This window comes from Gobio gobio (assembly GCF_949357685.1).
Source record: "Gobio gobio genome assembly, chromosome: 13".
Classification (NCBI taxonomy): Eukaryota; Metazoa; Chordata; class Actinopteri; order Cypriniformes; family Gobionidae; genus Gobio; species Gobio gobio.
Genome location: NC_137106.1, coordinates 11,872,906 through 11,900,643, shown reverse-complemented (window position 1 = coordinate 11,900,643; position 27,738 = coordinate 11,872,906). Strand labels below are relative to the sequence as shown.

General features: G+C 38.2%; 1 protein-coding gene across 1 annotated transcript; it reads right to left on the bottom strand.

The window, feature by feature from the left end:
* Positions 1-1,325: 1,325 nt before the first annotated feature.
* Positions 1,326-27,392, bottom strand: capn3a (calpain 3a, (p94); the record flags this gene model as incomplete). The annotated part of the gene is made up of 21 exons (XM_079832838.1): positions 1,326-2,714; positions 2,843-2,901; positions 6,372-6,488; positions 6,609-6,687; positions 7,565-7,633; positions 7,833-7,897; positions 7,974-8,031; positions 8,199-8,276; positions 9,004-9,040; positions 15,020-15,228; positions 15,372-15,383; positions 15,523-15,692; positions 19,511-19,671; positions 19,882-19,959; positions 21,423-21,517; positions 21,629-21,712; positions 23,312-23,480; positions 23,842-23,975; positions 24,056-24,174; positions 24,574-24,643; positions 27,141-27,392. The coding sequence occupies 21 exons, from the start codon at positions 27,390-27,392 to the stop codon at positions 2,688-2,690; spliced, it is 2,142 nt and encodes a 713-aa protein (XP_079688964.1). The 3' UTR covers positions 1,326-2,687.
* Between the last annotated feature and the right edge of the window lie 346 nt (positions 27,393-27,738).

The following is a 27,738-nucleotide window of genomic DNA, read 5'->3' as shown; positions in this document are numbered from 1 at the left end:
TGAGGTTGAGAATCACCCACCGCTCACCATTCCCTTTCGAAGTACATAGAGAAGCTACGGTGGCTGATACAGGACAAAAATGTCGTTGTCTGAGACAGAAGAGAGTGACTAGTGCTCTGTTGAGCAGTTTGTCCGTTTAGGGCTACTGTAGAAACATGACGACGCAAAATGGCGACTTCACTGTAAGGGGACCCGCGGTGTATGTAGATAGAAATGGCTCATTCTAAGGTAATTAAGGGTGCTTTCACACCTGCCTCATTTAGTTCTGTTGAATCGTACTAGAGTTCGTTTTCCCCTTTGGTGCGGTTCGTTTGGTCAGGTGTGAAAGCAGCAATCGCACTCGGGTGCGCACCAAAAGCGGACCAAACAAGCGTACCAAGACCTCCTTGAAGAGGTGTTCTCGGTACGCTTTCAAACGAACTCTGGAGCGGTTCGTTTGTGGTGAGAACGTGATCCGACCTCGAACAGACCCAACTGCAAAAAGTACTGATCGTTTTTGGACTAAACCAGCTGCCGTAGTCAGCTGCGCTGTGCATTATGTGATGAGTAAGTGTTTGTTTACAGTTTGCACTTTAGCATGGCAGCTCGCGGACAAAGTAGTGAGGAGGTGCGGAGCCTCATAGAAATTTGGTTTGATGACCATATTAGGTCCCAACTTTCGAAAACTCACAAGAACAGCGCGATCTCCGCTTGAAGTGACGAGCAATGCACGCTCGCCGTTTGCAGTGCATTAGAACGTTGTTTTCAAGCCGTATCCGTGCGTCATTATAGAAATGTATTGTTTGCATATTGTGGTGTTTACAAACAATGTAATAGATTAAAGCCTGGGACAAAACCAGCCCGCGCAGTCACAGTTTAGGAAATACGCCATGGCCAATGAGTGATGTGGATTTTGTCATGTGACTGCATTTTGGTTTGTTTCAACTGGACCAAAGCAATCAGTGTGGTGTGAAAAGTCAATTTCTGTCAATAGATCCTCATAAATATTACACACTGCACCTTTAAAGTAATGAATGCTTCTTATTATAGAACTATTTGATAAACTAAATGAAAATGGCATAAAAATAGTTTTAAACATAATTTTTTACATATTTTACTGGTGACTTTATTCATCAAGCTCAACCATGCAATGTTACCAGTGTTGCTGCATAAAAAATGATCAAACTAATATTTTCTTGAATTCATGGAATATGTTTGTTTAATGTTCATTTCTAGAGTGTAATATCACAAATTATCACATACCAAATTTTGTAAAGGGGCTGAAAAAAATAGCTAACCAGATATAAAATAAATGGTGAAATAAACAGCTTAGCTTTAACTGACCATTTGTTGAAAAAAAAAAAAATTCCCCATTTTATTTTGTTATTGGCACTTATGCTTATGTTAAAATAATTAGGCTTTAAAAAAATCCTGGGAAAGCACTTCAACCAAGAACTACACAATTATTTATTTTGTTAAACGGGTGAAGTCAGTACACTCATTTGAACAAAAGGTTAAATGGGGGTCAAGCACAAAAACAAAAAAGCCTAGGCTCGACCCATGTCTTTGCCCACAGTAATGAAAAAGACTGTGAATGCTGCCGTCCGTCATGAGTTCTGAGATGTTCCCTGATGATTCTCCTCCTGTGGTTTTTGATTATTTTTCCTCACCTGGTTCTTCATGCATTTCCTATTAGTTTAACTTACAAAACTATCTCCGTAAACAACCAGGATTTGAAACAACAAGGACCATCTACATGGCCCTGCTTTGTTTTGTTTATTAACAAATGGGAACAAAATGTGAAGCTGGGATGTATGCGAGAGTTCACCTGGGTAAATATGGGAAGACATTCTTTAAGAAAGCTGAATCAAAGAGAGTGGTACGATGATGAAAAGAGTTCCCATGTGTCTGAGAAGCTGATGCCACAGAGCAAGAATAATATAAAAGAAGAGAAAAAAGTAATGCTAACACAACCATCAAGATGAGACTTTCATCAGACAAAAATCTGATTTGTTTGCATATCAGTAGTCTGAACTCCCATGAAATGCAATGTTTACAAACCTGATCCGAAACACATCCATATGTGGTGTGAAATCGGTTTCAGTGTGAATGGTCAGATTGGATTTGAAGTAGTTCTTCCTCATCGTTCGTAGTCAAGAATTATATATCCGAATTGACTGAATCTAGTATTATAGTTTTATGTAATGTTAGATAAGTTATATATTAGGTCCATCTGCATATGGCAAAGAGGAATCTCAGCGTCATGAGATATTAGCATCTTTTGAGGCTGGTTGAGGTAAAAGAGAAATATTGTTTGTAGACAAACTGGATGTTCATGTGAAAAGCATGATGACTCTGAGGAACGAATTACGACAGAAAACCAGAAACCATGCTAAAAATGACACAATGACGTGCCTCAAAAGTCGCTTGTGCACAACGCCCCTAAAAAACGCTTCCTCCGCAATCTGACTAAAGAAAAATTGTGACATCGGCCTATAACACTATTACTCGTTTCACCCATCATACCATCACTTTTAAAAATTGAAATATAGAAGAGGAGTAATCGTGTAAAGTTTCTCGAGCTGGTGTTCAATGTGGGCTGAGGTACAGAGAAAGAGGTAACAGTAGTCTGGCACATTGAGTGTTGAGGTAAGAGCTGGTAGTTCTGGTCCTTGCCGAGTCCGGGCTCGCCTGGATCCGTAGCTGGTCTAGGCATACATGGTTAGCTGGAGCCACTGGAGAAATTGAAATAGCGGTTTAACATCAGCGAACCTACAGCTTTAAAAGGAAGGCTTTCCACATTTGAAACTAAGGACTTGGACAGTCAATTATATCTTATGATCACTGTATGCTGTCCACTCACCTCCAGTACATTAAGCCTGATGGTGCCATCTCCACATTGGTCAAAGGCCTGGAATGCTCCTACAAAGAAAACAGGTTCACTTCAGACAGTACACATGTATGTCGCATGATTATTAGCATACATTGTAAACCTGAATAAGTGGGAAAAACTCAACAAATCTGAGGCAATCGGTTACATCAAAAAATTAAGTAAGCAGAACTGACAGATTTTTTTTTACTCATGCATTTTAATTGCTTTTAACTTGAAATATTTGAGTGAGCTTAACATTATCATGTTATACAACATAAATATTTTTAGTACGGGAAACTTAGATAGCTAATTCAGTAAATGCTAACTTGCTAATTGGTAACATGATGCTTTGACAGCCATAGTATAGCAATTGAAGATGGTTAAATGATGTTACCCCCCCCCCCCCCAAAAAAAAAAAAAAACCCCAACATAGCAGAAACTCTTCTAAAATAGTATAGCTAAACATTAAACTCTAATAAATCTCCCATTAATCTTATACACAATCAATAATATTATACAACTCTTCATTTTTAATTCTTCATTTTAGCATTTACTCTTCTATTTACTCTTCCCTTTGAGTGTCATGGCAAAGCATGCTGGGAAATGGAAATTCCAGGCCAGTTTCAGTTAAATTTAAGTTCATAAAACACAAAACAATGAAACAGATTAGATGAGTTCAGATTACTTAAAATATGACGCGATTCGCGTGAGTGATTTACATGTTAAGTCAATGCAAAGACGCGAATAGACATTCAACGGTGCGATTCACGCGGATGACACAACGCGAATTGTGTGTTTGACGCGTGATTCGCGCGAATCGCCCGAGTTGAAAAATCTGAACTTTGGCGGATATTCGCACCGCGTTAACCAATCAGGAGCTTGCTCTAGTAGTGACAACAATGAGGAGAAAATCTGGTTTATATTAATCATATATTAATATCTGGTTCAGACAAGTGTGCATATGATTATCACTGTGATAACATTAAATGACATGAAACACAACCCAGTCTCTTTTTGTTAAATGCAAGTTTATGTATGATCAATAATACAAAAGTATAAGTAAAAGGTATAATAAGCTATACATGAAATAAAGCAAACATTTCAGTCAAACATTCAAAGTCAGTGCTAGTCGGCTACAACGGTAACGTAAAGTTATAGCCTAAAAATAAAAAAGTAATGAAACTTCACTTTGCCCTCAGCCTAAACGATTTGCCAGGGAACAAATTATAGATCCATGAGACCAAAGATCGTCCGTTACATATACACAAGACGAATTATAGCTTGAGACACCACAGAGACATCAGAGCCAGCGGCAAATGTCTGAAGGACTAGCCGAGGAAAGGCTGCTCTCGCCGGGATTAACGAGCGTGGAGCGCCGGCGATCGCCTGGATCTCACAACTCCGAAAACGCCAGATAAAATGTTCAAATAGGCACTCTTTTTATAAATAAACCACAGATTTGAGCTTTAAACAACTACATTATCGCCTGAAAACTCTTAAAACTACGTTTTGTCACAGATTAACAGTAGTATTTTAACATAAAAGACGTGTAAACACAGCCCATGTCAGCCATTTCTCAACAAGACAAACCGCCTGGCAGAAGCCCCTCCCATGATGCAAATTTGCGTCTGTTGTGAAGTGAATGTCACGCGCGAATGAAGCGAGTAAACTCAAAATGTTCAAGCGTCCAACTTCGCGCGAATAGCGCAATTTATTCGTGTCATTCACGTCCAGTGTCAACGCACATTAGTGTTTAAAGTTTAATTTGAAACAATTTCTGAAAAATGCACAAAAAAAAAAAGATTTCTTTGTCCTCGCCTATTCTGTTCAACCCTGTTATACTGAGATTTTGTATTACTTGTTTGTCTTATTTTGATAACTTTCAGTGTTTAAAGAGGTTTAATTTGAATTTTTTTTTTGAAAAATGCGGAATTTTGAACCCTGTTATGCTGAGATTGGTTCCATTGTTTTAGTTCAATCATGACTGCACTGTACTAATCCATTCCCTTGTTTTGACAGGATATTCAGCTTAGTCATCGTATTTTGATCACTTTTAGCATTAAAAGAAGTTTAATTTGAAACACTTTCTGAAAAGTGTGGAAATTCTCTTTGTCCTCGCACATTGTTCAACCCTGTTAATGGTGAGATTGGTTCCATTGTTTTAGTTCAATCATGACTGCACTGTACTAATCCATTCCCTTGTTTTGACAGGATATTCAGCTTAGTCATCGTATTTTGATCACTTTTAGCATTAAAAGTTTAATTTGAAACACTTTCTGAAAAGTGTGGAAATTCTCTTTGTCCTCGCACATTGTTCAACCCTGTTAATGGTGAGATTTGTTCCATTGTTTTAGTTCAATCCTGACTGCATAACACTAATCCATTCCCTCGCTTTGACAGGATATTAAACTTCGTCATTGTATTTTGATAACTTTTAGTGTTTAAAGTAGTTTAATTTGAAACATTTTCAGAAAAATTCTGAAATTTTTCTTTGTCTTTGCACATTTTGTTCAACCCTGTTATGCTGAGATTCGTTCCATTGTTTTAGTTCAATCCTGACTGCATAACACTAATCCATTCCCTCGCTTTGACAGGATATTAAACTTCGTCATTGTATTTTGATAACTTTTAGTGTTTAAAGTAGTTTAATTTGAAACATTTTCAGAAAAAATCTGAAATTTTTCTTTGTCTTTGCACATTCTGTTCAACCCTGTTATGCTGAGATTGGTTCCATTGTTTTAGTTCAATCATGACTGCATAACACTAATCAAATTCCCTCGTTTTGACAGGATATTCAAATTAGTCATCGTATTTTAATAACGTTCAGTGTTTAGCTCATTTGAAACACTCTGAAAAATGCTAATCACTAATCAAATTCCCTCGTTTTAGGTAAATCATGGTCGCAATTTAACTAAATTAAAACAAGGGAATACATTAGTACAGCATGGTGACTACTGAACTAAAACGAGAGAACTGATTAATAAAATGTGGCCACAAATGAAGTCGTGGGAGAAAATTCTTAATTTGTGGCCACTGTATTGATATGTGTGGCTCTATAAAAAGCAGTGTCTTTCTGACATCATATTTAATAGAGACCTTTATTATTTTTTCACTGTTTACACTTAAATTGGCCTTATCAAGCTCAATTGTGCAACTCTGTTATGAGGGGAAATATTTAGTTATCAGTCAGCAATTTTTTACAGAAAAGAAATATAGTTCTTGGCACAACCCACAAGAATATTGACTGCAAGAAATGTTGCAATGAAATTTGTCATTCTGTTCTGAATTTCAGTCCCAAGACATTTTGAGTATAAAGAGAAATGTTTTTGTTGTTTCGAGGTACAATGAAACTGTATATAATTACAAACTTACTATATTATAGATGCAATTTATGCAAGATAATGTTTAACAAATAAAAATTGACCTGCTTAAATGGCACCACTTCCCGATAAAGACTATTATTTGTTGTACTATTTGCCAGTGAAAAAGATGCGTGTTTGCAGTTAGTTCAACAACTTACTGAACATCCCCTCCAGTCGCACAAGACAGCTGACAAAACTGTCAAAGTCGACGTCCATGTTATCATTGGCATAGCGCATGGTGACGATGTCATACAGCTGGTTATTCAGACGGAAACCTGAGTGACAAACAAGACACATGACTGTACATCGACAAGTCCATTAGTGTTAGTCTAGTCAATGTTCTTCAACATGAGAACGGATCCACTTGCAGTAGAAATGCATGAAAACCTTCTAACCTGCATCATTGATGGCATTTCTCATCTCATAGCTGCTGATAGAGCCAGTATGATCAAAGTCATAGCGCTTAAAGATTCCCTGCAGACAAAATTCAGAAAGTCAATGTGTATAGCAATTGTTTTTATACACTCACCGGCCACTTTATTAGGAATTGCTAGTATCAGTTTGGACCCTCTTTTGCCTTCAGAACTGCCTTAATTCTTCATGGCACAGATTCATTGAGGTCCTGGAAACATTCCTAAAAGATTTTCGGTCCATATTGACATGAGAGCATCACGCAGTTGCTGCAGATTTGTCGGCTGCACATCCATGAAGCAAATCTCCCGTTCTATCACGTACCAAAGATGCTCTATTGGATGGACACTGTGGAGAACATTTGAGTTTAGTGAACTCACTGGCATTTAAATAATGCTCAATTGGTACTAAGGGGTCCAAAGTGTGGCAAGAAAATATTCCCCACACCATCACACCACCAGAAGCCTGAACCACTGATACAAGGCAAGACGGATCCATGCTTTCTTGTTGTTTAGACCATATTTTGAATGGTGTGTCTTCTGCTGCTGTAGCTCGTCTGCTTCAAGCTTTGACTTGTTGTGTGTTCAGAGATGCTCTTCTGCAAACCTTGGTAGTGAAGAGTGCTTATTTGAGTTACTGTTGCCTTTCTATCAGCTGGCCATTCTTCTCTGACCTCTGGCATTTTCACCCATAGAACTGCCGCTCGCTGAATATTTTCTCTTTTTCAGACCATTCTCTTTAACTCATAGACTAGAGTCACTTAAACCATCTTTCTTCCCCATTCTGATGCTCAGTTTGAACTTCAGCAGATCGTCTTGACCATGTCTACATCCCTAAATGCATTGAGTTGCTGCTGATATTTGCGTCAACAAGCAGTTGAACAGGTGTACATAATAAAGTGGCTGGTGAGTGTGTATATGGGGAAAAAATGAGGACAAACCTGCCACTGTTTGATTTTGTTCCACAAGTGTCTAAACTCTTGTAGGTTAAGTCTTCTTGTTCCATCCATCTGTGTGATAAGGATTAAGAAAATTTGGTTGAAATATTCTACACTATCACCTCTACTTAAATCTAATGTAATTCTAACACCGAAACTTGTTATTATGCCTAAATCGACGTCAATTAAAGAATATAAATTCCTAAACAACATTATGCTAACATAATATTTGAGCTTCAAAACAGCCACGCAATCTTGATACAAAGGATACATCCATGAGGGCGATCATGCTTCTACAGCTCTCCCGACTGAAGCCCTCAATGTGTATGTCCTTGTCTGTAATAGCAGATTGTTTCTTGAAGACCGTATACAGACAACCATAACCCAGAAACAACCATACAAAGATACGTACATTTAGACACCACCTTGTTCAAGACATCTTTGAGTTCACTGGCTGAGATCTCCATTTGCTGCAAGATACAAGAATAAACAGAAAGCCAGTGGTGTTTATTACGGCAAAGTAAAACGGCTATGATACTGTTGTTACCATTGTTACCACTGGCATGGCCAATTACCGGTCCCACCCCACCACCATACTCACACTCCCCCCAGCGCTCAGTGGCTCCCCAGTACTCACGTCCCCCGCGATCTGCTGGAAAATGGACAGGAACTGCTGGTCCTCCTCGCTCTCTTCCCCAGTTGAAGCTGGAGCCGGCTGATCAGACATGGTAGTTGTAAATTACATATGTCAGAAATGAATTTATTCTCATTTTCATTGCGTGAGAAGATGATAAAAAAAGGATTCTATGCCTCTAAAGGCCCGTTCACACCAAGAACGATAACTATAAAGATAAGACTCATTTTGTAGCGATCACGTCATTATCTACATATAGCACAGCTGATTGGTTGTTGTTGCATCAGCGGCCAATGAGCTGCGGCTCAGCATTCAAAATTCAAACAAATACTGGTAGTGTTGCTGAAAGCAGAGACCAAATACATTAACAATCTCTATACATTCCAATCTCCTGAGAGTTGTCATAACAGAACTATATTAGCATCCACACCAACGGATGATATCGTTCTGTTAATTATAAGCACTTTTTGGGGATTTTAGATAATTTGTAGGTTATCCTAACTTTAAGATGTCTCTTACAATGATTTATAAGAGGGAAAAGTTTTTTTTATTTGTGATTGAGAAAATTAGAAAATATCAGTTAAGAATTTCATTCTTAAGAATGTCTTCTCTCTAGATGCCAAGTCTCTCCTTCTATTTCAGTCTATGGGATTTTATCAATTTTTCATGATAAGTTGTATACCTGTCTTCAATTCTTGCAGCCAAGTACTTATTCAGTACTTATGATTAGCGGTTTGGTACTATTTGGAATAAGGGAACGTCTTAGCTGAACTGATTTCAAAACACTTTAAGATGATCAAGTACTTACCACTGGATGATCGGCTTCAATCCTGTTCTCTATCTCCCTAAAAAGAAACCAACAAACACTGGTCACCATAGTAAACAGCACAGGACATCAAAGAGCTTTCGGGGAGCCTTTGTTTTTTTCCATGTAGGTTTTCTTTAAATCTGAGCTAATTCTTTAGTATGTCTTTCCTGTCTTTTTAGCCACTTTTGATAAATATAGCTAAACAAGCACTTTTTTCTGGATAGTGGATACATCAGCCATATACACTCACCTAAAGGATTATTAGGAACACCATACTAATACTGTGTTTGAACCCCTTTCGCCTTCAGAACTGCCTTAATTCTACGTGGCATTGATTCAACAAGGTGCTGAAAGCATTCTTTAGAAATGTTGGCCCATATTGATAGGATAGCATCTTGCAGTTGATGGAGATTTGTGGGATGCACATCCAGGGCATGAAGCTCCCGTGCCACCACATCCCAAAGATGCTCTATTGGGTTGAGATCTGGTGACTGTGGGGGCCATTTTTGTACAGTGAACTCATTGTCATGTTCAAGAAACCAATTTGAAATGATTCGAGCTTTGTGACATGGTGCATTATCCTGCTGGAAGTAGCCATCAGAGGATGGGTACATGGTGGTCATAAAGGGATGGACATGGTCAGAAACAATGCTCAGGTAGGCCGTGGCATTTAAACGATGCCCAATTGGCACTAAGGGGCCTAAAGTGTGCCAAGAAAACATCCCCCACACCATTACACCACCACCACCAGCCTGCACAGTGGTAACAAGGCATGATGGATCCATGTTCTCATTCTGTTTACGCCAAATTCTGACTCTACCATCAGAATGTCTCAACAGAAATCGAGACTCATCAGACCAGGCAACATTTTTCCAGTCTTCAACTGTCCAATTTTGGTGAGCTCGTGCAAATTGTAGCCTCTTTTTCCTATTTGTAGTGGAGATGAGTGGTACCCGGTGGGGTCTTCTGCTGTTGTAGCCCATCCGCCTCAAGGTTTCACAAATGCTTTGCTGCATACCTCGGTTGTAACGAGTGGTTATTTCAGTCAAAGTTGCTCTTCTATCAGCTTGAATCAGTCGGCCCATTCTCCTCTGACCTCTAGCATCAACAAGGCATTTTCGCCCACAGGACTGCCGCACACTGGATGTTTTTCCCTTTTCACACCATTCTTTGTAAACCCTAGAAAAGGTTGTGCGTGAAAATCCCAGTAACTGAGCAGATTGTGAAATACTCAGACCGGCCCGTCTGGCACCAACAACCATGCCACACTCAAAATTGCTTAAATCACCTTTCTTTCCCATTCTGACATTCAGTTTGGAGTTCAGGAGATTGTCTTGACCAGGACCACACCCCTAAATGCATTGAAGCAACTGCCATGTGATTGGTTGATTAAATAATTGCATTAATGAGAAATTGAACAGGTGTTCCTAATAATCCTTTAGGTGAGTGTAAACATATGTGAATGTTTATCTGTGATAACTGATTAGGACTTCATCTAAAAATAATCTTTAAAGTATGATTGCCTTAAACTATTATTAATTATAAATGTTAAAGTTAATTTTATGCATGTTTAAAAAAGGCGAAAAGTTACAGTGATTATCACAGGGCCAGTGATTAATTTACATGTAGACCACAGAAAATGGAAATCATTTTTGACATGATCCTTATTGAAATACTGTGAATCCTTGTCATCAGGGCTTGAACCTGCAGCATCATCAGTATTCCTTGGAGACCTTCAGCAGTCCTTTGTGTATCCATGTCTTCCTTGTAGCTGAAGTTTAATTGTGCGTCAAGATTGGGTCAGAACTGAAAGGAAATGTTTACCGGAGGGTCCCAAATTGTGCTGTTGCTTGTCCTAAAAAAGATTCCATTACAGCCTCGAACTGGGGCCGATTTCTTCCAGTTCTACAAATCAAATTGTCATTAAAATTTTTGTCCTTGTGGTTTTCTCCACCCCTTTTCCCCAATTGTTTCCCATCCCTTCAGTAAAGTGAACTACTATGAAATTACCTTGGTATTCTTGCGATAATATAACCATGACCATATTACTACAATACCATAGTTTTTGTACATAAAATATATTTTGGTGAGGATTTAAAGCGCCCTTTTGCACCCACTGACATGAGTATTAACTTCTGTAACAGCTGCTTTCAAGCCAGATGTTTCAGAAGTTCTTCGCCTATGACACACAATTGAACGTAACTTACAGTACTTACAAACAACTACAAAAGGCAAACACCAGAAAAGTTAGGATGTCAGATCAGTGTTACAGAGTTCATTTTTTAAGGAGCCCCACACATGACATGCAGAAAAACATAGATAACGTAGTATGAATTAATTCCCAAAATTTGTTAACTAAATAAATCATTGCCATAATTGAAAGGTACACTATGTAACTTTTTTCAATACAGATCATCAATCTTTCTTCCAAAACATGTTTTTATTCACTATGATTAGCCTAAGTTTATGTTTTAGACTTGCCGGGATGGTTTTCGTGGGAAACTGTGTACATATGTCACTCACCCGTGCGTGCCTCGTCATATCCGTAAATAGAGAAAAGTTGCTCCGGCTACTTTGACACATGTACGGTGTGGGAGTGGCATAGGTTAGTTGTCACGAGCAAAAAAGGATGAAGTGAGCAGCTAAATTTCAAGCAGGGGCGTAGCCAGCGGGCGGGCCTGATGGGCACTATGATGACTAGGCCCCCCCAGTTTATTATACAAATATAATAATATTTATTAAATAACAGTTGATTAAATAATTTTTACATAATTACAAAATTATTTAACATCTCAAATACTAAAATAAATCAAATGTGTGGTTTTTTTTTTTTACATTCTATGGTTTTTGCATAATGCTTGATGAGTTTGATTGACAGCTGTGTTAGGCAATTAGGTGTCAGGCTGTCTCATGCATAGATATGTATACGTAGATGCCCCATTCGACCTCTCCAGGCACGTCGACGCGCCACCATTTCAACACTTCAGATGCTGTCAATCATCACTCGCATAAAAAACAACAGCCTCTGTAAAGCCCAGCGCGATTTAAATTCCCGAAAAAATTGGATCATCTTTCACAGGTGACAATGTGTTGGTTTGTGTTTTCATATTTTAAATAAATGTATAATAATTTATCATTTTGACTCATAATTCATAATTTTCTATGTTCTTAAAAATGGTTTAAAATTGTGATGTTGATAATTTTATGACGTTTTTTTAGGATGATTTTTGAGAATTTAATCTTTCTGATAATACCTATGATGATTACTTAAAACATGTGTTGAATAAATAGGCTATATTGATGTTTATTAAACACATTACTAGCTAATTTATTACTATTTTTATAATTTATTTACTTTGATGGCTGACTGGTTGATGGTTTATGATTTCTTTCCAATGAACTTGTTTATAATGAGTTCACTGCGTTCATTAAAAGCTGAGCAATGTGTCTGTAGGGTTCACTGATGGTCAATATTAATGATATTAAGAAAATGTAAAGATCTTTAACCAATATTTTTTAGAATATGCAGAATTATCTACCATTAATGATAAACGAAATTCATTGCAATCTATTCAGTCTATTGATGTATAGATATTCATTTCATACATGCTTGTGTATAACTACGGTTGCAGACGCACAGGCAAACATTTGAATATTCACAAAGCGCGTTCACGCTTTGACCGTTCAAAAATGGCGGAGGGCTAATGTATAGCGGCCCATAGAAAGTCGCTAATGGGGCACCTATGTATACATATCTATGGTCTCATGTATGTCGCGCGGCTCGTGCCTGTGAGTTCATGAAATGTGTTTATCAGATCGGAAAGGCTTTTATTTTCAATAAAAAATGAAGAAAATATTAGAAATATAAAAAGTGGAAATAAAATGTCTAAGTTTGTTGTAACCGCTGCTCATGTTTTGTATGTGGACAGGTAGTAGCTACAGTTTTGGTTTATATTGACAGTGACAAGTGTGACAGTGCCTGCTTACTTTTTCCCAGGCCCGAACAAAAATAAAATTCTGCCTACGCCACTGATCTCAAGCCTCCAGCAAATCACCCGTTTAAAAAAAAACACAAAAGAGAGAAGAGTCTGCTGGGGAAAAGAATGCGACAGAGCTCGTAATAAAACAAGAATCAACATTGGCTTGGCTTTTCGGAGATGGCGAGAACTGAGGGATTTGAAAGCGACGTGGAGATGGCGTTTTTATTACTATACCAGGTGAGTAAGGTATTTCATTGAACCGATAAATTGCCATATTTAGCAGATTTAACAGAGAGCACGTTTACATGCACAAAAGTAAGCTGACAACGCAAGTAAACCGTGTAGTGACGTCAAAAAATAATCATTTCCGTTTCTGACTCCGAGTATTCCATATGTTATGTCAATTGTGATGTTAAATAAAGCTTACAATGCGTCAGCGGGAAACTTACGGCTCATATATACTCTCTCATGCAGTTACAGATGCAGCGTTTTGACTGAACCACTTCTACTGCACGAGAGATTAAAAGAGTCTGTGTTTGTGATATATTTCCTTCTTTCTTTCTTGCAAAAAGCTCACTCTATCTAGATGTGTTTAAATCTGCTCTAAGTATGCGTTTCTGTCACCTATCACACATGCGCACTTCAATAAGCCGACAGAAAACAGGTTAATGCGTTTACATGTGCAAAATCGTGATAAGAGGCAAAAAACTACCTGTTCCGACCGGTTTATGCCTAAGCCGTACTCCGATAAAAGAAAACGGGTTACCGCGTTTACATGACCATGTTCGTTGTCGGCTTATTAAGCATAATCGGCTTAAGAACGTGCATGTAAACGCACTCAGAGTTGATTGTAAAGCATTATCTATTGTGAAGGTCGTTTCATTATGGTTGTTGTAGCGCTGTGCTGGAATTTATCTTCAAGGAAGTTCCGTGTCTATTAATATGTAAAGCTACAGTAACGTATGTAACGTCTTCCGCAAGTCAGCTTGAGATCCTTTCCATCTACACTGGTTATATCTCTTAAGCTTTATAGTGAATGTTTCATGAGCAGTAGTAGGATAATCATTCTCTCTTGTTTTTAATGAGAAAGAACCATATTCATCCGCACAGTAACGCAGAGCCGAAGTACACCCAAAACAATGTTCTTCTGCAAAATGTTTGCAGTTTTGTTTTTTAACTGCCAAAAGTTACATAATGTGCCTTTAACTAAATTAAAACAAGGGCATGGTTTGCGCCGATAGCCTCGTGGGCAGCACATCGACATATAGCCCCGTTGTGCTTTGTGCGACCTGAGTTTTTCCTGATCCCATCCCCCTCTTTTTCTCCCACCTCACTTCCTGTCCACTCTATACTATCCTATCATAAGGCAAAAATCGGCAAAAATAAATCTTAAAAAACAAAACAAAAAACAAAAAACAAGATAATTAACTAGGAACGAATTAAGTCATGGGTGGAAATACCTTATCTATTTTCCCCCCTTCATGTCATGTGCAGAGCTCCGTAAATTTTTCCTCATAATACAAAAGTAATTTTCTTAGGGGCCATTCACACCAAATGAGTTTTTGTTCTTGAATTTCTACTATGTGTCATGCGTGTTATGCTATAAAAGACGGCAGCACAAATGGTAAAAATCGTCCGTCTACCACGTTTACATAAAAAAAAACAATGATAAAGCTGCAAAAACGCATTCTGTGTGAACAGATCCTTAACCAGCATTTTTATTTCTCCAAACAAATTTGAAAAACTCACTTAAGAGAAAAAAATTATAAAAAAATTGTATTCAGATAATATATATTTTAATATAAATGTTCTTTTATTTAAATGTATTATTAAAAAATATATATATTATTTATGTAATTGAATTTATTTGACAGTGGCTACATTTATCCGGATGTTTTAATATATTTTCTGGAAATCAAGACAAAAATACTGATTAAGAAAATATTTGTTTTGCTTTGTGAGGAAAAATGTACTCAGACATCATTGTAAAATAAAAAAAAAACACCAGCCCTCTCATCCCTTCTGCGCTCACTCACTCAGAGGTGTTTCTCTTTTCAGAGAAGACGCGGAGGATGAACTCGCCTTCCTGGTGGGGCTCGTAGGTGGAGGGGACGATGACATACTCCCCTGGACTCAGACGGAAACGCTGGGTCACCTCTCGCAGGTTAATGTACGCCCTGGAACGGGCCTTAGAGGAGTTCGACATGAAGAACTCCTTCTGCATGTGCTGCTTGTTTCCGTGCATCTGTCAGAGAAACACAACAGCAGCAACAAAGGAGTTTATATTCTATCTATAAAACAACACTAGTTCTAAAAAGAGCAAGTTCTATAAACAGCATGATATACACAATCCTTGGGTCCAAACATTGGATCTTCACATTTTCATACCTCCTTTGGCACCTACGGGCAAATAGAAAGAGTTAAAAGAGTGTTGGATGCACCACCAACCTGATCTTAATCACAATTTGCATGCTTTTGTATAATTTGAGTGAGGTTGTACATGATTATCTCTCTGAAGGTTAAATATAAGCATTGATACCTCATAGATGGAAAATCCAATAGTGAAGAGATTTGCACCCAACTTGCGTTCTCTACGTCTGTTCTTCTGCATTAGAGAAACAACAAAAGTGCAAGCTACTTCATCATCCTCCGGGTCATCATCTTCATCCAGGAGACGCAGGCGGTATTGCGGATTTGTCCAGAATGTGTCTATAGGAGACCACACAAATCCATTTGTTTTTTGCAGAGTTTTTTATATTTTGAAAGCTACTATACAAATTAAATGAAAAATTAATATCATAATCAAAATGTAAATACATTTTTAGTAACACTTTAGTTTTGTGTCCAATTCTCACTATTAACTAGTATTACTATGATATTGACTGTTTATTTGTACTTATAAAGCACATATTAACAGAGGTGTAAAGAGTACCTGAAAACTATATTTCAGTAAAAGTACAGATTCCTTACAGCGAAAATGACCCCATTACAAGTTGCAAGTCACCAATTCCAATACAACTTGAGTAAAAGTCTTAAAGTATCTGATTTTAACATTACTTAAGTACTAAATATAGGCTCAACGATGCACTAGTCCTCGACACCTGAGACACATACCAGTGAAAATAAGAAACAATTGATTTGTAAGATGAGAAATCATGTTTATTTTCTCAAATGTAAATAAAACTGAACACCTCAATATTGCAATAAATCAAGGTCAACACAACAGCCTCATAAACATCTACAAACTCAAGTGCACAAAAAGGCCATAAGTAAACCAATATCTTTCAAAAAAAGTCTTGCCAATATAGCGGATAAATAAAATAATGTTAAGTAAAATAAAAAAGTCAAAGACCTCATCTCATAAATCAAACACTTCATCACGATTCATCAACCACCTGCCAATGCACTCGCATTCATGTAAAGTAGCCTTGTTGACATGTTTGGATGAGTAAAGGCAAAACGCACCGGTTATAGTACCTTCAATGTCCTTAGATGGCGATATCGATACTGCAGAAAAAGTTAGGTGCCATGCTAAATGTAATGTGTAATTGCATTACTCATCATAAATGTATTGGAGTAAAAACAGTTACTTGTTCAAAAATGTAGTCGAGTAGAGAGTAAAAGTTGCTTATATCTTTGATACTCAGTACAACTACAAAGTAATAATTAGTTAAAGGTCCCATGGCATGGCATTTTTCAATTATTTTATAATGTTTCCTGAGGTGTACTTATATTGTTAGTATGACTTTTACATCATAAAATGTCATAATTTAGAAATAAAAGGCATTTTTTCAATACTGCTGTTTGCCCTGTGGCTGAATGCCCTGCTTTAAGAGGCGTGTCTGCTGTGAGACTTCAGTAAAAACGCCCACTGTTGTGATTGGCTGACATCTTTGCATTTTAAATGAGCGGAGGGGGCGTGGTTTAACTTGGTCTACGAGGCACGAGCAGGCACGAGCTGCTGCCAGAGAGACGGATGGACCCGAGTTCACTTCACATCAGTTCTGTCAGTCTCAGTTCAGTGAACTGTTGTAGTTACAGCATATACTTCAGGTTATTAGTCTATTTCTAGTCGGAGGGACTGTCACTCATGTCAGAAAGTTAGTAACTTTAGTAAATTATGGATCAGCGCTGACTGGAGACGCGAACCGTTTAGAACGATTCAGTCCGATTTGGTGAACTGATTCGGTTCACTAAAAAGAACTGGTTCAAAAGAAAGGTCGTTCGCCAACCGGACATCACTAACGTACTAGAGACGGAGATCAGCGATTGCTAACAAAGTTATTTATAGTAACTACTGAGTTATGAGAGCGCTGTCAGTCAGCGCGAGTTTATTGTGTTTGTATTTGAGAGTTCTGAATAAAAACGAGTCCCAGTCACGCCGAGTCCGTCTTCATCATTATTACCAACTTTGTAACACATGCAAAGTACCATTACAGCTGTCGAGATGAACGAGTTAAAAGTAAGTGTTGATAACAGCATTATTTTTAAAATAAAATAAAAGCGTCAGTGACGCGCGTTGAGTACACAGCGCAAACAAAGACACAACAGCAGTAATCGAATGTAATCCAGTTTATTGTGGGGCTAGGCTGGCTAGCCCGAATATGTTCACGCTTACCCCCCTTCTGCTTAATCTCACGCCACGTTTGGTGCCTCCGCTGTGGGCCAGATGCAGTAACTTACTGGGGGTCGGGGATGTTGAAGGCCAACGGCCAGTGCCGCCCGAGCTTCGGCGTGTGTGAGGCCGATGTTGAGCAGAAACTCATGACTGTATGCACATTTTAGAACCGATAGACGCGACGAGGACGTACAAAAACACTGACTCACAAGATAGAAAACACGAAAACACCGTTCTGTCTGGAGAGAGAGAAGCCGCATTGTGTGCACGAATAATAAATAATTAGCTACACATCAGAAATTACTGATCACAGATCAGAAGGAACTGAAAAAAGACTTCTGTTTTCATTTGTACATCCAAACACTGAGAAACTGCCAGCATTCACTCGTTCACAAGGAATGATCTCTCGAGCGTTTGCATGGGCGTGCCAGATTCTCTGGGCGGAGGAAAGGGAGGAAACCGCTCCTGCTTGAACGTCAAACCAGGAGACTTCAGGATTGGCTCGTCTGGCCTGTCATTTTCTCAAAGGCAGAGAGAGACAGCCAGAACTCGGGTTTACACCGATCAACATTTCTATCCACTTGGGGACAATATTCAGGCTAGGGGAACTCATATTAATGTTGAAAAACCTCATAAAATGAAAATTTCATGCCATGGGACCTTTAAATTTATATAGCGCTATTCTGGGTACTCAAATCGCTTTACATTGAAGGAGGGAATCTCCTCAACCACCACCAATGTGCAGCATCCACCTGGATGGTGCGACGGCAGCCATATTGCGCCAAAACGCCCACCACACACCAGCTAATTGGTGGAGAGGAGACAGAGTGATGAAGCCAATCTGTATATGGGAATGATTAGGAGGCCATGATGGACAGGGGCCAATGGGCAAATTTGGCCAGGATGCCGGGGTTACACCCCTACTCTTTTTCTGAAGGACATCCTGGGATTTTTAATGACCACAGAGAGTCAGGACCTCGGTTTAACGTCTCATCCGAAGGACGGTGTTTATTGACAGTATAGTGTCCCCATCACTATACAGGGGCGTTAGGACCCACACAGACCACAGGGTGAGCGCCCCCTGCTGGCCTCACTAACACCTCTACCAGCAGAAACCTGGTTTTCCCAGGAGGTCTCCCATCCAGGTACTGACCAGGCTCAGCCCTGCTTAGCTTCAGTGGGAAACCAGTCTTGGGCTACAGGGTGATATAGCCAAAAAGATACTTAAGTACAGTAACTTATTACATTTACTCAAATACTTTACACCACTGCATATTAATGCCTCATTCTGCATGACCATATTCTACATCCCTTAACCCTACCCAATACCTAAACGTAACAACTACCTTACAAACTATTAATAAGCAGTGATTAGGAGTTTATTGAGGGAACAGTAATAGTTAATAGTGAGAATTGGAAGTGTGACCAATTTTTTTTTTTAAATCTAAAGCTTTATAAGAACTTTTTAGAGACCTGCACAAATAAAATCAATACAGTTCAAATTAGACAAATTTTGATAAAAACAACTTTTATAAAATTATTAACATGCATTTCATTATACGGAGAAAAGGCCATCAAAATGTCCTCGCCAAAAGGTATGATATAAACACCATAAAGTAAACATGATCATAATTCATCAACAGTAGGTGAAAGCACTCAATGTGGGCTATTCGGTGATTGCAAACTGCTCTGAAAGCGCGAGCCTGTAGACGTTGAAACATGCAGCGTTTACATGTATTTAATTAAATCATAGCTTTTTGAAATTTAATTATCACATTAAGTCATATCGTGATCATTCCCAAAATTTAAGACCTTTAAGATATTTAATTTGACTTTTTATGACCTGAAACTTGATTAAGGACCCATGGAGACCCTGATTTTTCTTTCAGTTTATTAAAATCACACCCACCTGGATAGTTCCTGCATCCTCCAGCAGAGCAGCCTCTAATCCAGCGCCCCTCATTAACAGACACCGTCCATTTGTGCAGCTTATCAGCCTCCAGAGCATCAGGGGTCAGGTTGCAAATCTCTATTTTAGTGTAATTTTTCTTAAAATCCTCAAATGACATCCTATGGGTAAACGACAATGAATGTGAATAATTATCTTTGTGAATAAGGATATGGACTTATTTTCATGGTCTAGGTTTTGTCATGGGCATGAACTTTGGAGCCGCTTCTGGTCTCTATCTGGACTCTATCATCTACAGCACTGTCTTTATAGTTCTCAAAATTCATTATAAGAATATGTTTGCTTGTTTTTTTTTTGTTTTTTTAACTCACCAGAATTCTCCATCTTCAGCATTCTGATGCTGGAGTTTCTCTTTTTCGGCTTTAGAGATGGTTTCCCACTCTTTTGAACTGCAGAAAAAAGAAACAGTTGTAATAATTGTATAGTAATATCAATGTTTAACACCTGGAAAATCAAATCTTTCCAATGGAACAGTTCATTGAACCTTTAGACAATTTTTTAAAAAGAAAACCTTTAAAAATAGCTTTTTAAGTATCATATTTGATACATTAGGCTTTTATGGCTCGTATAGCATGATAAAGTGAGAATAAGGAGCTCACACTCGAAGAGGAAGAAACCCCACTTCAGTTTGATTCAGAGGCCAAAAAAGGGCGAAAATATGCAATTGGGTGCAGTTGCTGATAATTATATGGGTTAAAAGTCAGATCAAATTCCGATAGCTTATAAATGAGATAAAACTGAGATCTTTATAAAGTATAGCTGACTACTTACATTAAATGCACACACACACAGACACACTATATATATATATATATATATATATATATATATATATATATATATATATATATATATATATATATATATATATATATATATATATATATATATATATATATAACCCTAACCCTAACTCTATGGGCCCTATCATACACCCGGTGCAATGTGACGGCAGGCGTGACGGCTGAAAACGAGGTGTGTTCAGGAACATTGTTGACACGTTGCTGTTTTGAGGCAACTGAAAACTACTGTGCCATTGACCAACAAAAACCACAGTATTTTTTTTTGTTATTTAAAGAGCGCCTCAGTAATATGCGCCTATAGTCGGGTGCAAAACGCACGTACACTCTGCTTATTACACACACAGGGACGCACAGCAGCACACAAACATTTTTAAATATTAAAAATGAAAGAATTCCCGTCTGGAGAAGCGTTCAGTTTTTCTGCTCGCAAGTGCAACTGGCTTTTAAAGTGAATGGGAGATGAGGCTCTGATTGGTTTATTGCATGTTACGCCCAAAACACACCCATGACTCAATAAGAGACAAGGAACAACCCTTTTGGACCATGCGGACCATTTGGACCATTTTTTCCGACGTTAGTGCGCTTCAGACCATGCTCTCAGAACGATCAATTGGGCCCTATATCTCCCAATAATATGTCTTAGTTAGATTATATTTAAATGCTTAGTTTTATGATCAAAGCTCTGTAGTTTTTACTGTGGGGGCAAAACATATAATGCAATGCAATACAAGAATGATTGAGCGATGTACATATAAACGTTCCATAAAAGTCTGATGTATCATATTTACTTTATATATTTCACAGCAAAAACAAACGTGTATCATGACCTGAAGGTGGACGTTTTCAGAACAATACTAAAAGGCCTTTTAATTGCTATAAAATAAAAAATATCAATCAGGTGACAGAAATCATGCAGTAGATTGTGTACAACTAGTTATTCAGCACTGTTTTCATCATGTTAGAGGCCTTAGAAATGTGTATATCAAATATGATATCAAAGGCTTTATAGGGTTAAACCAGTCTAAATTCAGGAATAAGCCGATCCTCACTTATCACTCCAAGGTCCGTTCCATTCTATCTGACCCCAGGGGTTACGCAGACGCACCAGACGCACTTTAGACTCCTTCTGCAGGGACTGTTTACACTGCAGACACAAAATATCACAAATATCATCAGAGGCTATCAGAGTTAAGTTAGAAACAGGACTATTATACAAGAAAAAAATCATAAAAGTACAAAACAAAAGAATGTTTACCTCCTCTACAGCGGTAACAGAATAGGCATGACCCTTCACCAGACCTGTTGTGGTACGAGTTTCAAAGCGGGCTGGAACCAGGGACTGTGGGTAAAAATTTAATTGCTTTATGGTAGGACACTAGAATTTGGACCAAAAGTTATCATTGTTTTTATAAAAAAATATTTACTACCAAGAGTGTTTTAAAAAGGCAATATTGTGCCCTTTTACAAAGTCTTGATTTTGTTTTTGGGATTTACTTGAATAGGTTTTACTGCTTGAATGTTCTAAAAACACATTATTTTCACATTATATTTGACATTGTTGCAGCTCCTCTCTTCCCAGTCCGTCAGTAACGCTCTGTTTAGTTACTGTCTCTATGAAGACCCTCCTTCTGAAATGCACAGTGTGCTCTGATTGGTTGGCTGGACCAGTGTGTTGTGATTAGTCAACTACTTCCGGCGTGATTCGGAAATGTCACGACCTCTTTGCCCATTTTCTATTATCCGGGAGTGATGTGCGATGGCGCGCTGACAAGATGGCAACGGCCAGCTCGTCCCTACTTTACGCTTCAAAACTGCTCTTCAGAATCCTATGGGTGACGTCACGGACACTACGTCCATATTTTTTACAGTCTATGCGTGTCACCGCGCGTCACTCCCGGATAACTGAAAATGGGTAAAGAGGCGGGACATGTGTGGAGCTGAGGTGACGTGATGACTAACAGACAGCAGACAAATGGCTATCCACCTGTCACTCAAAGTGGCCACGCCCTTAATTATACAGAACTCTAAGACTTTATATAATGTAAACGAATTAGTTATACAAAAATTCACCCCCCTCACAGTTGTCATGAAGAGCAAAATTAGCTGTAGAGACCACAATTTGTACCAGGCTGTAAACATGTTTTATTCTGCTGTAAAGTTGGGCATTTTAACATGGGGCTCAATGAGATTCTGCTCCCTTCTGGAGCCAGTCAATGAATTGCAGTTTAATTCACTTCAGTATTGGCTTCAAGAGAAACTGGGGAAGGTTGCTGCTTGGTTTCAACATACTAGTACTCAACCACCCCTTTTTTGGGGGCAAGCCTTGGGCGGGAAATATTTAAATGAGGGATATTGTAATGTGTTTCAGTGAGTTCAGAAACAATGCTTACTGATATAGAGAATAACTCCATTTGGAGTGACTTTGTGTTTTGTAACTTTGCATGCCCAAACAGTAACATTACACCCTAAAGGGCCCCACTTTATATTAGGTGGCCTTAAGTACTATGTACTTACATCAAAAAATAAGTACAATGTACTTACTGTGTTCAAATTGTATTGCAAAACACTTTTGCTGATATTGAGGTGGGATACGGGTAGGGCTAGGGACAGGTGTGGTGGTATGGGTAAGTTTAAGGGTAGGGTTAGGTATAAGGGAAGAGACAACTGTGTAATTACAAATGTAACTACATAAATTAATTACAGATGTGATTACATGCAGGTATTTTTTAAAATGTAAGTACAATGTAAAAACATGTATGTACACAATAAGTGCATTGTATCAAATTATTAATTAAAATGTTAGTACATAGTAGTTAAGGCCACCTAATATAAAGTGGGTCCCACTAAAGAAGGTTGAAAATGTCAAAAAGCATAACAAGTCCTCTTTAAAATAAACAGCAGAAAATGAAATTGTAGGTCTTCCTTCTGCTTGACTCACATCAATGGAGCAGCCCATGAGGGATCCTCTCGCCAGAGCTTTCTTCATGATCTTATACAGCTCTTTAGGCGCCTCCTTCATCTCATAGAATTCAGTCACTCCACCGGTGAAGTCCTCCATTCCCTCTGCAGTGTTTCCACCCTTAAGAGCCTCATAGGAACCATGAAGCCTGAACAGGAATACAAAAAAATTACACTGAGAGAGCAGGTGCACAAATGCTATCATGAATTCCGGCTGTACTTCAGTTACTGTATAGTTTCATTGGATACACGCATATACTGAAATGAGTTCTCTTTCGCTGCTTATTGCGCTTAAATGGTTTGAAATAATCTGTTTTTTAAAGCGCAATGCTTAAAAACACATACCAACGTGACCGCGATAGTCCAAAATCTCTACCAGTTGACAAATTTCTACCAGTTAATCGTGTCTACTGGTATATCGCCCACCCCTCACATCAATAAAAAGATGCTCTAGGACTAGGACTGATCAATTCCCAAACATATTATGCAAGTCAAGCACTTTATACTTACTTAGCATAAGCTTTTTCCAGAAGAGCACTCCAGAATTCATTCCTTTCAGCTGACTTGGTGAACACCAGCTGGTTGTTGAAGGTGGGAATGCGGTCATCAACAACAACATCCACCCAGTCACCATAACGCCAGAACTGAGAAGGAAAACAGACATGAAACACCAGGCGTAATGAAGATATGAATTCAAAAGCTATTTTGCCCAAATTACACCGACCTGGAAATGGAAAATTCCAGCATAGCCTTCAGAGAAGCTCTGCTCTTGAGGTATAACACGATACAGCAGCTTGTCATTTAGAGTCAGACATGCAATGGCAGCAAGCAACCAGCAGTCTCCTAAAATAAACAAAAAGACTTTTTCACATATTTGATATACTGTACATATACAGTAGACTTGTTTGCAGTAAAATGGGCCTACACTGCTGAACTCAGCATTTTTAGATTGTCCAGGGGAACATGCCAGGTTGGTAATCTACTCTATGTATTAGCAACCTTTGTGTCTTTGGGCTCTTTTATTACCCACATGGGGTCACAACAATAGGAAGCGCTGCTAGTTGGATTCCCTTCCAACAGAGTAAACACAAAATGGAGGGGTCTCTGCTGCACTGTAGGCCTGTATATGGGGGCCAGAGAGAGGGACTCGTTGCCATAAAACTGTGATTCGTCCCTAAACACACTCTCCGAAGATCAGGGTAAATAGTCTGTAAAAGTACTGTGTTCATGTGTTAATCTTACCCAGGTCTCCCTGGCAGATATCTGTCCTGCTAGCGCCTCCGACAATGAACTCTGGGTTTTCACATATCTCCTGCAGAACAAAAACCATCAAAGTGTCTGATTTTAAACATACAGTAGTTTGAGAGATGCAAAGACTGATATGATCAATCTCTGATGTTTTGGGTGAATGGATGAATAGATGGATGGAGAGACAAGTTGTCACACAGGAAAGCTGTCACAATGTTTTAAGCTAGAACTATGGAAGCCTGTGTCCACCTCAGAGTGATAATAATAATAATAATGAGGTAACAGTGTCTTTCTTTTGTGAAATTAATTACTTGTGTAATTGTGATCATATTTTTGCACATTTTTTGTGACTTCATTTTCACAGTTGCAACTTTATACATTTTATTTGTGACTTTATATCTCACAATGTGACTGTATTTCTTGCTTTTGCAACATTATATTGTATCTTACTATGTGACTTCATTTCTCATAATTGTAGATTTATATCTCACATTTTAACCTTGCTTCTTGGCGATCTCCCAAATTTACTTTATTTCTCCCATTTGTGGCTTTTTATATTACAATGCGACTATTTCACGTAATTTTTTATAATGTTTACATATCACATTGTGACTGTATCTTGCAACTTCATCTTTATATATCACAATGTGACTTTAGTTTTCACAACGTTAACTAAAGGCCCTATTTTAACTATCTGAGCACATGGTCCGAATCTACTTTTGCTATTTTGACTATGGGAAAAATGGTCAGCGCGCCAGGCGCATGGTGTAAAAGAGTTGTACCTATTCTCTTAATGAGTCATGGGTGTGTTTTAAGCGTAACGTGCAATAAACCAATCAGAGTCTCATCTCCCATTCCCTTTAAAAGCCAGTTGCGCTTGTACCATGGCGGATTCGCTATTTACATGGTAGAATTTGCAAGCGGAAAGACTGAACGCTACTCCAGAGAGGGATCCTTTTATTTTTAATATTTAAACATACTGCTAAATGTGTCCCTGTGTGTGTAATAAGCAGAGTGTATGCACGTTGTGCACCCACCTATAGGCGCAGATTACTAACACACCCTTTGGGCCAAATGGGCCAAATGGGCCAAATGGGCGCAAATGCATTTGCTTTTTAAACAACGTGGCGCAGGATGTGAAAATGATAACTGTGTCGGGCTGAAACTAACAAAAAACACTTGCTTTATATCTAATATCTTTACAATTGCGACTTTACATCTTACAGTGTGACTATTTCTCACAACTGACTTTATCTCACAATGTGACTTTATATCTCAGTGTGACTTTATTTCTCATAATTGTGGCTTTATATCTAATATTTTGACTTTATCACAATTGTGATTTTATATTTTAACAGTTTTTAATTAACTTTATTGGGATTTTATATCTCACAAAATAACAATTACAAGTGACTATTTCAAGTAATTTTTCGACTTTATATCTCACAATGTGACTATTTCTCACAATTGCAACTTAATATCTCACAACATGACTTTAGTTTTCTCAACTGTGACTTTATATCTAACAAATTAACTTTATTTTTGTATTGACTATTTCAAGTAATTGCGGCTTAATTTCTCACAATGTGACTTTAGTTTTCACAATTGGGATTTTATATCTCACAAATTAACATTTCTTAATTTGTTATATTACAATGTGCCTATTTCTCACAATCGCGACTTTATCTCACACTATGACTTTATATCTCACAATGTGACTTTAGTTTTCACAACTGTGGCTATATCTCAGTGTGAATATTTCTCTGCAATTGCAACTTATTGCGACATATCTCACAATGTTACTAGTTCTTGTAATTTCGACGTTATATCTCACAATGTGACTATTTTTTGTAATTGTGACTTTATATACCAGTGTGACTGTTTCTCATTTTAAACTCTCTCACAGTTATGCATTTCATTTTTTAAATTAAAACGTAGTATTATCATGCCATGAGTATTTGTACATGGGGGCTCATGAGTTGATGAAAAGCTAATAATTCAATCATAAAAATGAAGTAGAAGAAAAAACAATAATCAAAATGAAAAAAAAGATGAAATATTGTTTTTGTTTACCTCATATGACCATTAACCAACATCATGAGTTGTTAAATAACTTAAATTATTAACTAATAATTTTAGAGTGTTCTTAAAGAAAATATTTTAGGTTCAGCTGACAAAAATGTTTGGGAATACTTGGTATAACAATGAGTTGAAATGTTTGTTAATTTGTCCATTTCATGAATTTAATACATTTCTGTGACAGCTGACCCCATATAGTGTGAAAGCACCCTTGCTGTTGGGGCATCTTATTTCTCAATAGCTATAAAGATGAAGAACAGTGACAACTAGCCCCAGTTCCATATCTTTTAGTTTCTTACTCCATCAGAGGCAGTTCTTGTCCAGTTTTGTCATCTGAGCATTATAATTTCCCATGAATATGTGTATGTATGAGAAAATAAATCTATTTTTAAGCAAGTCCAATAAGTTGCGTTGTTCCATCCATCCCACCCACAATGTTAGTCCCAGTCCACTTGAACCCACACAGGCCCTCTGCCTCCTACCTTGGGACGCTTCCAGACGATGTTCTTGACTTTGTTAGACTTGTGGCCCAGCTCTTTGTAGCCAAGGGAGTCCACAGTGGCAGGGAAGGTTTCATCCTCAAAAAGGGTCTTTTTCTGGAGATACTCCTGCTTGAGGACGTTGTAGTCCTGGCCGCTGAAACGGAGGGGTTTGCTCAGGGAACCTTCACCATCCTTTCTCTCTCTCTCCCGGATTAACCGGTCGCAAAAGAAACCAGACGGCGTATAGGGCATCTTGTCTCACTAGGACAGTGTTTTTTTAGGGATTGAAAACACTGGCTTTTGCCACCACAACTTAAGTCTTGCAAGCCCAAAATCCCTGGCATAAATTCAAACAGCTGACGTCTGATTGGCTCTCCTGCTAAATGACACACCTTTCATGTGATCAGGGAGTAGAAACCAGGGTTAGAAGAAAAAACAACAACGTGTGAACACACTCCTTTTACGCGCACAAACACATACACACAAACACACCTGCATACATACACATACATACACAAAATGCTACAGTCTTCTCTTTGGACTGCTCCCATTGGCTGATGAACAATGAGTATTGGGGGACAGTTGTGCTCTCGTGTCG